At 39.9% G+C, this 13,260-nt stretch overlaps 1 protein-coding gene across 1 annotated transcript; it reads left to right on the forward strand.

Annotated features, from left to right (window-relative positions):
* Positions 1 to 3,249, forward strand: LOC101440089 (developmental pluripotency-associated protein 2-like). Its single transcript, XM_023587733.3, has 2 exons — positions 1 to 54; positions 2,321 to 3,249. Exons 1-2 carry the CDS (start codon positions 1 to 3, stop codon positions 3,188 to 3,190), a joined length of 924 nt encoding a protein of 307 aa, XP_023443501.2. The 3' UTR covers positions 3,191 to 3,249.
* Positions 3,250 to 13,260: the final 10,011 nt, after the last annotated feature.

Below are 13,260 nucleotides of genomic sequence, written 5' to 3' on the forward strand. Positions count from 1 at the left end.
ATGATGATCCCTGACCCTTGCCAGCCACCCAGCTGGAAGAGACCAACTCTGAGAGTGAGGGTGTTCTGGTGAAGGGTGGAGAGGCGTCTACCCTGTAGGGGTTCAATTGTCTGGACCCCCTTTTTTGAGCTTTGGGAGCATTCCAGCTGGCTCAAAGAGAAACCAGGAAAAGGGGAGAGGTAAATCTGCTGAGGCAGCGGGATAGGGAAAATTGGCCTGGGAGATGGTGGAGTCAGGCAATTTACTAGTCCTTTGCAACTCACCTAAGGGAGGGGGACAGTAGAAAGTGCTTAATAAACTTCCAAGAGCATATCTAGGGTTCCCTGCAAAGTATGGGTGCTCTCAAAGAGGCTGAGAGTCATTTTTTTCTATGGTGAGTTAAGTCACCACGGTCCCATTTGAATTTCAAAAGGGAACTCTCACACCAGCTATTGCGTCCCACTGCCCTGGGAGAGAAAGCAGGTAGAATATAAAGAGGGAAGGACAGATTCCTAATCAGCAGTTGATCCAATTGCAAAGAGTCAATCCTGCACAAGGGAAAAAGAGGATAGCTTTATGAAGAGGTAATCAACCCAACAAGAAAGTTTAGCTCAGTGGAGGAGTTTCCACCTTGAATACAAAAGGCCTCTGGTTCAATTTCTGGCTCCTTTTAGGGTAGTGGCCCACCAGGATATTAAACATCTACCCAATACTTTAGGACAGGGAAAACAGACATAATTCTTGTATTAGCTTTCCTTGGATCTCTTATTTTTCTTAAAAAAAAATTTTACTTTTGTTTTTTCATTTAACTTAGTTTATTCACTAAAACCCACTTCAAAATCTGCAGCGAGGGAAGTGGACTTGGCTCAACGGATATGGGAGGTCCACAGTTCAAACCAAGGGCCTCCTTGACCTGTGTGGAGCTGGTCCACGCGCAGTGTTGATGCACGCAAGGAGTGCTGTGCCTCGCAGGGGTGTCCCCCATGTAGGGGAGCCCCACACTCAAGGAGTGCACCCTATAAGGAGAGCCGCCCAGCACAAAAGGAAGTCCAGCCTGCCCAGGAGCGGTGCCACACACACGGAGAGCTGATGCAGCAAGATGATGCAAAAACAACAAAAAAAGAGACACAGATTCCCCATGCCGCTGACAAGGATACAAACAGACACAGAAGAATACACAGTGAATGGACACAGAGAACAGACAACTGGGGTGGGGGAGGGGGGAAGGAGAAAGGAATACATAAAAAAATAAATCTTTTTAAAAAAAATCTGCAGCAAAAAAGCTGCAGGTTAATTGATTAATAAACACTGGCAGCCTGAGAAGCCCCACAGAGGCTTAAGAGGGAAGGCTGTTTTTCCTTAGTGTTGGTTGACTCCTTGCTTGTGGGTTTGTCTGTTTTTCTTGCTTTGTTTTCTTGTTTTTCTTTCATCTTTATTCCCCACTTTATTTTCTTTTTCTTATTTTTAATTAGGTTCTGCTGGCTTGTTTCTTGTTTTCTGTGTGTATTGATTTTCACTACCAACACTATTTCTTTTCCTTCCTATATCTATCTTTTGCTTTCTGTTGTTGCTCTTAAATTCTACCTCTTTGATTAGCCCCCAATTTTTCTGGCTTTTTATTTCTAACTGTTCTATTCTGTTTTCTATCTTTTATTTATTCTTTCTCTTTTTGTCCTTTCTTTTCTCTTTTCCTCTCTCCTCATCTCTCTGACATATTAATTCATACTATATACTTCTCCATATTCAGTTTCCCATTTCATTCTAGGTACTCCACTTTTTTATTCCTATAACTCTACACAGCTCACATGAATTAAATATTCATTTTCTTTATATGGGTATATCGTTCTTCTGCTAACTTTTACTATCAATATTACTATTGTCCTTTTTCTTTTCTTACATCTTTTGCTTACCCTGGCCCTAATCTTTTTCCTTCAAGAGAGCATAGACAACAATAAAGGAAATAGAATAAAAACAAAGTGTCAAAGAGAAAACTTAGCACACACACACAAAACAGTAACTAAATAAAACCCTAGACTAGAGAGAGAAGCTAATCAACTGAACAAACCCATCAAGAAAAAAAGATAACCAGACAGCAACAAAAAATTACAAAACATACCAAGAAACAGGAAAACATGGCCCACTCCAATGAACAAATTAAAAACAAGGAAGAAAAGCAGAACATCAAACAACTAATCAAATCTGTCCAAAAAAATATCATGGACCAACTTAATGAAGTGAAGGAAGATATTAAGGATATTAAGAAGACACTGGGGGGAGAGCCACCTCTCTGGTCTCAGAGAGTAGGGCTGGTATGGAGTTTCTTCATCTTTGGGTTTGAGAGGAAAAGAATGTCATTGAGGAGGAATTAGATGAGGAATATGTAATAATCACATTAGTTCCAGTAAAAGAAGAACCTCAAGAGGACCATCAAATGGAACCAAGTACTTCAACTGAAAAAGTTAAACGAAAGAAGTCTAGGAAAAAGGATAAAGTTCACCTTCCTGAAATGAATGAGCAATTCAAAGCTTGCTCAAAACCTGGTTATAAAGAACCAGTGTTTCCTTTGCCGACCATTTTGCCTCCAGGTAATAAGATACATCGGAACACTCTGAGGAAGTGGTGCCAACAATTTAATTTGAGTACCGGTGGCCAGAAAATAGAGGTTTATCTGAGGCTCCAGCAACATGCTTATCCTGAGCAAAAACAGGATATTCCTGACACACCACAGGAGGCCGAGTTGCAGTCATGCACAAAGAAATGCAAGGCAGCAAAGGATCAGAAAAGTTGTAAGAAAAAGGAGAGAGAGGAAGTGACTAATACAGTTGAAGTGATAAGTTCAGCTCAGGAGGCAATATTGGCATCATGGACAAGAATTGCTGCAAGAGCAGCTCAGCCGAAGACTGTGAATTCATGTCCCATTCCTACTTCTGTTCAGACTTTCTTGCTGCAGGCCTCTGGTGTCAGATGGTGTGTGGTCCATGGCAGAGTTCTCCCTGCAGACACAAAGGGTTGGGTTCGCCTGCAGTTCCACGCAGGGCAGGTCTGGGTGCTTGACACTCCCAAAAGGATGATCTCTCTCTTCCTGTTACCAGCCTGCACTTTCCCACCTGCAGACGTAGAAGATAATATGCTGTGCCCTGACTGTGTGAAGAGGAATAAGAAATTAATGAAAAGATTAATTATAATAGGGAAGGAAAAGCGACCGCTTTGAACACACCATCACCACCCTTTTTGGATGGGCAATGTTGTAACAAACAACATACGACTGAAAACCCGTAGCCACATTGACTTGTACTCAATGATTGTTGTGCTGTGTCCTAACTGTCCACAGGGTTGCCTACTTTCCAGAGGATAAAAGGGAATTTCTGGATTCTGGACTTGGGGTTTGCTAAAAAGTGACTGGTACTACTGCTTTTCATGAGTTGCAAACAAATAAACCAATTCAGGGGAGCCAACGGGTATCAGTGGTTGAGCATCAACTTCCCACATACAAGGTCCTGTACCAAAAAAAATAAAAATGAAATCTAAAAAAAAAAAGTTCCTCTGTATTGGTTCCATATAAATTACTCTCAGAGGAGAGTTACATTACAGAAGTCTCAGTAGCTACATAGAATGTTTTTGCTCATTTAAAAAATTGTATGCTTGTATAATATATTCACAATATTCAAATGGTACTTGAGGGTATGGTGAAATATTTCTCATTGTAATACTGACACAATTAGCCTTGCTCAATCATATTGTGTGTGTTATTTTCTACAATGAAATTTCTACAAGTAGATTTGTTGTAGAATAAAATTCCTTCAAGTGGTGGGGGGAAAAAAAAAAGAAGACACTGGGAGAACATACTGAAGAAACTGTGATCATACTGAAGAAATTGTAAACATACATAGAAAGATAATGGATATGATGGTAATGAATGGCACAATCCAAGAAATGAAAAATACATTCTCGGCAAATAACAGCAGATTTGAACAGGTAGAAAAGAATTAGTAATGTGAAAGAGAGTACATCTGAAATCAAACAGATAGTATAACTGATAGATAAAAAGATAGAAAAAATCCAGCAGGGACTTAAGGATTCGAATGATAACATAAAATATACAAACATATGCATTATAGGTATTCCAGAAGGAGAAGAGAAGGGAAATGGGATAGAAGGGGTGTTGGAGGAAATAACAGCTGAAAACTTACCAACCCTATTGAGGGAGATGGATATACATGTCCAGAAAGAGCAGTGCACCCCAAATAGAATAAATCCCAAAGGCCTACTCCAAGACATGTACTTGTCAAATTATCCAATGCTCAAGACAAAAAGAAAATATGGAAGGCAGCAAGAGAAAAGAGAAAAGAAAAAAGCTCTTATTGAGCTTCCCTTCACGTACAAGGGAAGTGCAATAAGATTAAGTGCAGATTTCTCATCTGAAACCATGGAGACAAGAAGGCAGTGGTAGGACATGGTCAAGGTGCTAAAAGAAAAAAACTTTCCAGCTAAGAATTCTCTATCGAGCTAAGCTGGCATTCAAAAATGATGGAGAGTTCAAAATATTCACAGTTAAACAGAAACTAAGAGAGTATGCCAATAGGAAACCTGCTCTTAAAGAAATGCTAAAGGGAGTTCTGCAGGTTGAAAGGGAAAAACAGGAGAGAGAGAGTTGGAGGAGAGTGTAAGAACAACTAAAAAGACAAAAATAGAAATAAAAACAACATATGGCATACATAGACCCAAAGAAAATATGGCTAAAGTAAGTAATTCTTTGAGAGTAATAACACTGAATGTTAATGGATTAAACTCACCAGTCAAAAGACACACATTGGCAGAGTGGATAAGGAAATTTGACCCCTCTATATGCTGTCTACAAGAATTCCACCTTAGACCCAGGGATTGAAGGAGGTTGAAAGTGGATGGTTGTAAAACAATCTTACACGCAAACAATAACCAAAAAAGGACAGGAGTAGCTATACTAATATTGGACTAAATAGACTTTAAATGTAAAACTACTGTGAGAGACAAAGACAGACTATATATTTATATATATATATATACACACACACACACACATTTACTATATATTAGTAAATGGGGTAATCTTTCAAGAAGAAAGTACAATCATAAACATCTATGCACCTAACCAGGGTGCTTCAAAATACATGAGGCATACACTAGAAAAACTAAATGGAGAAATAGATGCCACTACAATTATAGTGGGGGACTTTAATACACCATTATCAACATTAGACAGAACATCTTGACACAGAATCAATAAAGAAACACAGACTTTGAATAATGTAGAAGAGAATCTGGACCTAATAGACATATACAGACATATACACCCGAGTACAGTAGGATATACATTCTTCTTGGGTGCACATGGATCATTCTCCTATATAGACCACATGCTAGGCCATAGAGAAAGCATCAGTGAGCTCAGAAAGATTGAAATCACACAAAGTAATTTCTTTGACCACAATGGAATGAAGTTGGAAATCTGCAAGAGCCAGAGAACCAGATTAGGCACAAAGATATGGATGTTCAGCAACACACTCTTAGACAAACAGTGGGTCAAGAAGGAAATCTCAAAAGAAATCAGTAACTACCTTGAAACTAATGAAAATGATAACACAACATATCCAACCAATGATGGTGCAATGATGGATACAGGCCATGTTAAATTTCACCAAAAATTTATAAAAGTGTATGGTCTAAAATGTAAACCATAGTGTAAACTACTGACTGTGGTTAGTAGCTTTGTTTCAATATATGTACATCAGTCATAGCAAATATAACATCCACATGTAAAAAGATCATTGTCGGGGAAGGGGGGAAAGGGGTGAATGTTGGATATATAGGAATCCCCTATATTCTGTATATGACTTTACTGTGACCTAAAACTTCTTTGAAGACATAATGAAAAAAAAAAGAGGTAAGACACTGAGGAAGAATGGAAGAGATTGCCTTGCCACTTTACATACAGAACAACACCTATTACAGTAATGAAAGGCAAAACGTCAAAAATTTTTCAATAATATTTTTCATTTTTTTACTGCCTTATTTTTTTACTTTATTTTAGTTTTTCCAAATTATTATGTATTTTATCTCTAATCTTTTTTTTTTTAAAGATTTATTTATTTATTTAATTTCCCCCCCTCCCCTGGTTGTCTGTTCTTGGTGTCTATTTGTTGCGTATTGTTTCTTTGTCGCTTTTTTGTTTCTTTGTTCGCTTCTGTTGTCGTCAGCGGCACAGGAAGTGTGGGCGGTGCCATTCCTGGGCAGGCTGCACTTTCTTTTCACGCTGGGCGGCTCTCCTCACGGGCGCACTCCTTGCGCGTGGGGGCTCCCCCACACGGGGGACACCCTTGCGTGGCACGGCACTCCTTGCGCGTATCAGCACTACGCATGGCCAGCTCCACATGGGTCGAGGAGGCCCGGGGTTTGAACCGCGGACCTCCCATATGGTAGACGGACGCCCTAACCACTGGGCCAAAGTCCGTTTCCCTTATCTCTAATCTTTAAAACTATCATTACTATTTCATTTACCTACTAATTGAATTTGGTAGTATATTAGGCTTTGTTTTTGAAGACATTTTGGACCACAGAGGGGTTCAACTACAGCAGGGGAGGAGCATTGGAGTGGGGTGTCATTGACAGGAGATGCACAGGAGGGAGTTTGCCTGGGCATGCATATAAGGTATATAGATACATTCGGATGGGCAATGAACAGTGAAGAAGGATGGTCCAATGATGGGCCCTTGATACCGATGACTATGTTTATGAGCCTCTTGCACCTAAAGTTTCAACTTGGCATAGTGTTGCAGGGTGCCTAAAAGTTACTCCTGAGAGCCTCCATGTTTCTCATATGTGGCCACTCTCTAAGCCAAACTCAGCATATAAATGCATTACCTTCCCCCCAGTGTGGGACATGACTCCCGTGGATGACCCTCCCGGGCACTGAGGGATTACTATCAAGCACCAGCTGGTCATGAAACTAGAAAAAGACTTTGAATAAAAGGGGGAAATGATAAAGACAAATGAATTTTTATGGCTAAGAGACTTCAAAACGGGTAAAGAGGTCATCAGAGGGGTCACCCTTATGCACATCTCAGCAGGATCTCAGAGATAGCCAAAGTAGACACAACCCCAGGTAATGGTGCTCCTGAGGGCTACAGAGACACCTAGGCCATACAGTCATGGCAGATGGCTCCAGAGTTTGGTGCCTTGTCAGTGGACCCTACTTTGGAATTTGTGCTCCTGAGTATGATGGAGCTGGACTCAGATGTGTCTTCTCCACACATGCCTCTTCTGTCCCTTTTATTGAACCTGCAGTTGGTGCTGGGATTGGTGTATGCCCAAGAGACTTGAATCTCTGGGCTGTCCATGTGCCAGCTGGGCCCTGAGCCTCAGGAGAGTTGCAACATGTACTCTCCATTTCTTTGGACTTACCCAGGTCTGTTGACAGGGAGGTGAGGATGGACAACCTCCACACCAAGGAACCAAGAGAGTCTACAGCTGCAGATGCAAGAGTCCCATCCACCACCTGTGTGGGATTGAAGCCCCTCTCAATTAAGAGGTGGAGTGGGCATCATCACCCCAGGGTCCTTAGGATAGAGGAATAAAATATGGATTAGAATGGACTTACTGGTATTCTACTATAGCATTATTGTGATCTAGCAAGGGAAGAAATTATATCTTTGATGTGGAGCCAGTGGCCATGGGAGTTGCTGAAGGCAGGGAGAGGGAAAAGGAGGTGTGATATGGGGGCACTTTTGGGACTTGGAGTTGTCCTGAGTGATTTTGCAGGGACAGATGCAGGACATTATATATCCTGCCACAACCCACTGAATGGACTGGGAAAGAGTGTAATCTACAATGTAAACTACAATCCATGCTGTGCAGCAGTGCTCCAAGATGTATTCATCGATTACAATGAATGTACCGCACTAATGAAAGAAGTTGTTGATGTGGGAAAAGTAAGGGGGTGTGGGAAGTGGATCATATGGAAACCTCCTATAATTTTTAATGTAACATTTTGTGTGGTCTATGTATCTGTTAGAAATAAATAAAATATATATTTTAAAAAAAAAGAGGCACCAGGGACCGAACCAAGAACCTCCCATGTGGGAAGCAGGTGATCATCTGCTTGAGCCACATCTACTCCCTTCATTTTCTAATGACAGTTTTGCTGGATAAAGAATTTTTAGATGGCAATTTTTTTCTTTCAGAACATTAAATGTATCACACCACTGCCTTCTTGCCTTCATGGTGTCTGATGATGGATTGGCACTTATTAAGGTTCCCTTGTAAGTGACATATTGCTTTTCTCTTGCTGCTTTCAAAATCCTCTATTTCTGGCATTTGACATTCTGAATAGTAGGTGTCTCAGACTAGGTCTACTCAGATTTACTGTTTGTGGTGCATTGTCCTTCTTGAAAACTGATATTCATACCTTTTGTAAGTGTTGGGAAATTTTCAGCCATTATATCCTCAAATATTTTTTCTGCCCCCTTTCAAACTCTTTTCCTTTTGGGACACCTATAACATGTATGTTTTTGTTTTTTTCATGCTGTCATTCAATTCTCTGAGACCCTGTTCAATTTTTTCCATTCTTCTCTCTTTTCAAGTTCAGATGCTCTGTCCTCCAATTCACTTATTCCGTCCTCACCAATTCAAATCCACTATTATATGCCTCTAATATATATATATATCTATATATAATATTTATTTTTTAAATTTATTTCTCCCCACCCCCTTGTGTTTTTTCACTTGCTGTGTCTGTTCATCATCCTTGTTTCTTTAGGAGGCATCAGGAGCCAAATCCAGGACCTCTGATGTGGAAGGTAGCTGCCTAATAGCTTGAGCCACTGCTGCGCCCTGCTTTGTTGTGTCTCTCATATTTTTCCTCCCTATGTCTCTTGCTGCATCATCTTCTCACATCGGCTTGCCATGCCTGACTGTTGCATCAGTTTGCTATCTTCTTTAGGAGGCACCAGGAACACAACCAGCAACCTCCCATGTGGTAGGTAGGAGCCCAGTTGCCTGAGCCACATCAGCTTCCCCCACCTCTAATATATTTTTAATCTCATCCATTGTGTCTTTCATTCCCATAAGCTTTGTTATTTTTCTTTGCAAGCTTTCAAATTGTTATTTATGTTCACCCAATGTCTTTTAATATCCTTTATCTCTTTAGTTTTATTTTTCCTTCAGCTCCTTGAATTGTTTTGGGAAATTTGTATGAACATCATTAATGAATTGTATTAAATCCTATGTCTCACCAGGATTCTTGGTTTGTTCTTTTGGCTGGACCATTATCTTCCTTTTTTTAGTATGCATGCAATTTTTTGCTGATATCTAGGCATCTAGTTATGCTGGTGATTTTACTCTGTTGGTCAACTTCTCTCTCTGGCCTTGTGATTTTATTTCACAACTCTTCTTTGATTTTTGGTTCAATTTTTCCTAAAAATTCTAAGATTTCCCCATTTAATTTATCAAAACAAGGTCAGGTACCCACTAATGTGTTGCAGACCAGATCAACAGGGCCTGGGAAAGCAATATGAGAAAATCCTTGTCTTCCTTCACTTTCTTGGCTGCCCCACACATGGCACTCTTTGGAAAACCTTTCCATGGAGGTGGATTTTTCAGTTTTCACTGGCTGGGTTTTCTGAGCCCGTGAGTCAAAGCCATGCTATGCTATTTAAATTTGCTGAGGAGAAACCACACTCAGTGGTCCACTGCACCACCCATCTTCCCAGGGAGAAATATGTCCTTTCCCTCTCCACTGGCCCCTCAGCAGCAGGTTTTACGAGGCTGTTCATCTCAAGGCTGGGGATGGGCTCTGTTCCCAGTAGCTCATGGTTTTTCTTTTGGCCTTTTTGTCCCTCTGTCCCCAATTCTTCCTGGACGATGCATGTGGCAATCTCCTGGTCTGCAGATTTCCAAAGCAGGTCCCTTCGACAACTTGTACTCTTTCTGCCCTGTTTTGTGAGAGAACCATACCCTGCTTGACCTACTGTAATGCCATCTTCCTGGAACTTCTAAAAATGAACTTTTCCTTCAGAGTTGATAATGTTTCTTAATGAATTCAACAGAAAAATTTGCTTAATGGGAAATTTGCTTAACACTTCACATTTACTTCCCATTTTTGTTGTTCTCTTCTTGTGTTTCTTCTACTTCCATATCATCTATTTCATTACTGATTCCAGATGGAGGTGTCCTCTCACCAGCCATGAGCCCCTCAAATGCAGGGTGGCTGCTGGAGGCACAGGGCTTCAGGCTGCCCCAGGACCCAGGCTGTCCTGATTACTGTAGTTTTACATTCTTGAAATAGATGAGTGTCAGCCTTTCAACTTTGCTCCTCAGTGGTGTGTTGGTTATTCTAGGTCTTCTGTCTTTCCTATAAACTTTAGAATCAGTTTGTCTATATCTGCAACCTGGCAGCAGCAATTAAAATAAAAAAATTCATAAGAAGTGTGGCAGTTTGGGAAGCAGATGTGGCTCAAGTGATAGAGCTTCCACCTACCATATGGGAGGACCAGGGTTCAATCCCTGGGACTTCCTGGTGAAAAAGAAGAAGAGAAGCGTGACTGTACAGCAAGCCAGTGCCTGCATGAATTCCCACACGGTGAGCCAATGCCCACGCAAGTGAGTCACACAGCAAGATGATGAGGCGACAAAGGGGAGAGTCAAGGTGAAGCGCAGCAGAAACCAAGAACTGAGGTGGCACAATTCTCTCTCCCCATCAGAGGTTCCCAGGGTCAAATCCTGGTGAATCCTAAAAGAGAAAAAACGAGAAGAAAAGACAAAGAGAGAAATTGATACAGAAGATCACACAGTGAATGAACACAGCAAAGACAGCAGGGTGAGGGAGGGGAGGGGAGGGGAAGTAAATAAGTAACTAAATCTTTTTTAAAAAGGTGTGGCAGTTTGAAGCTTTGGGGGGAGTGCTGCAGTGCTTCACGTCTTTGATTGCGTGGGTCCAAGTGAGGGGCAGGCATCCAGACTTGCAGGTCTGAGTTGCAGATCTCCTTCCATCTTTTCTGGTGTTTTTTCCTCCTTTGATTCAGCATTTGTAGAGTCTTTCTCCAGTTTTTATTATCCTGCAGATTTGCCCTATAATTAGTTGTTTCAGAAAGGAAACTTTTCCAGGGATGTATTATGTTGGCATCTTGATGTTGTCAAATTCAACATTAAATTTCTTGAACCTGATAACTGTATTTATGGTAAACATAAGTGAATATCCTTGTTCGTAGGAAATGTACACAGAAGTATTGTGTTCAAAGAGTATGATATCTGCAACTTCCTCTCAAATGTTAAGAAAAGAGAGAGATAGAGAGATAGATATGTAGACAGAGAGATAGATAGATAGGTAGATAGATAGATAGATAGATAGATAGATAGATAGATAGATAGATAGATAGATAGATAGATAGACAGATAGATAGATGCATAGAAATTATATAGCAAAGGTGGCAAATATTAAATCTGGAGGACTGGTGGACCTGGGTATCTGGGAAGGTTATGTTGCAGTTTTCCATATGGGTATTGTATTAATTTTGCAACTGTCCTGTAAGTTTGAAATCATTTCAAAATAAAAAGTTTTTAAAAATGTAAAATACATAAACCCTTCACTCAAAAAAATTTCTCTCCTTGGAAGTCTATCCCTTAGAAATTAAATAATCAGTTCATATGGGCATAGGTATAAACATACTCATTGCAGATTTTGTTGTAGTTGGTGTTTGTAGCAGAGAAGTAAAATGTGTAAACCGAGTGAAAACCCATAAGTAGGAATGCAGTTGAATAAAGTATGGTTTCTCCACAGCAAGGAAGATTATCTGGCCATTAAAAGGAGTGAATTTGTAAAGTATACTGAGTAAAGAAAAGCAACAAAGCAAAGTATATCCTAAATTATTCCATATTTATAAAACAATTGACCTAAACCTCTACTTTTGGTATATATGTTTATGTACATCTACCTTTATTCAATAAACAAGGAAAATAACCTTGTAGGAAACACTGTAGATGGTTAATAGGAAGGGTGAGCAATATAAGAAATAAAAAAGAGGGTTGTGTGTCCCCTTATGACTGATGGAAATAGCAATTCCTCTCTCGAAACCAGCTCTGCCTCATTGAAACGTCAGGTGAGCCATATGTGCAATCTTACCTTTTCAGAAGCGACATTTAAAAAGGAAAAAGAAACAGAGGAAATTTTAATGATTATTTGTTTGGTCCCAATTATCTAAAATAGTATAATTTCAATGTGTAATCAATATATTTTTTTTAATTTTTTAATTTTTAAAATTAAATTGTCTTTTTTAAGGTACATAGATTACAAAAAATGTTAACATTAAAAAAATAAGAGGTTCCCACATACCCCACCCCCCACACCCCCACTCCTCCAACATCAACAACCTCTTTCATCATTGTGGCACATTCATTGCATTTGGTGATTACATAACAACTTTATTTCAAATTCACAAAAACAAAAGAACAGAAAAAGGCAGCTCAACAAGTTATGGAAATAGTACTCCTAAAAAGTTTTTTTTCAGGTGCTTTTATCTTATCTAATTCCAACTGCTAACTCAGTTGTTCCTCTAGTGTTCAGAAAGATACACAGATGAACACAGATTAGTTAAATGACATAGTCAAGTTCTTATTAATGGAAAAAGAAGAAGAGAAAAAAAAAAGCTTGATAGTATTCATAGCTTAAAAAACCAAACCCCATAATTCTCTTTTTTCCTTTTAGAATTACTATAGGAATTGGATGTGGTTCAAGTGGTTGGGTGCCTGCTTCCCACATGGGAAGACCTGGGTTCAGTTCCCAATGCCTCCTAAAAACAACAAAAAAGAATACAGTATCAACTTTGCTTTTGCTACAAAATCATTACTATGTTGTTAACTGTAGTCCATAAATTACATTAGTTATATTTTTCTATGTTATATATTCTTAACACCTTGTAGTAGAACATTCCTGTATTTATATTATTTATCTTTTTTTGAAAATTTCCTTCTTTCTTCCCTGCCACCGACCTTGTTGTCTGCTTTCTGTGTCCATTTGCTGTGCATTCTTCTGTGTCTGCTTGTCTTCTCTTCAGGCGGTACCAGGAACCGATCTTGGGTCCTTCCAGAGTGGGAGAGGGGGGCAATCATTCTCTTGTGCCACCTCAGCTCCCTGGTCTGCTGCATCTCTTATTGTCTTTCCTCTGTACCTCTTTTTGTTGTGTCATCTGGCTGAGCCTGCTCTCCACTTGGGCTGGCACTCTGCATGGGCCAGCACACCTGCACTGGCCAGCG

Source organism: Dasypus novemcinctus, chromosome 19 (assembly GCF_030445035.2).
Source record: "Dasypus novemcinctus isolate mDasNov1 chromosome 19, mDasNov1.1.hap2, whole genome shotgun sequence".
NCBI classification, from domain to species: Eukaryota; Metazoa; Chordata; class Mammalia; order Cingulata; family Dasypodidae; genus Dasypus; species Dasypus novemcinctus.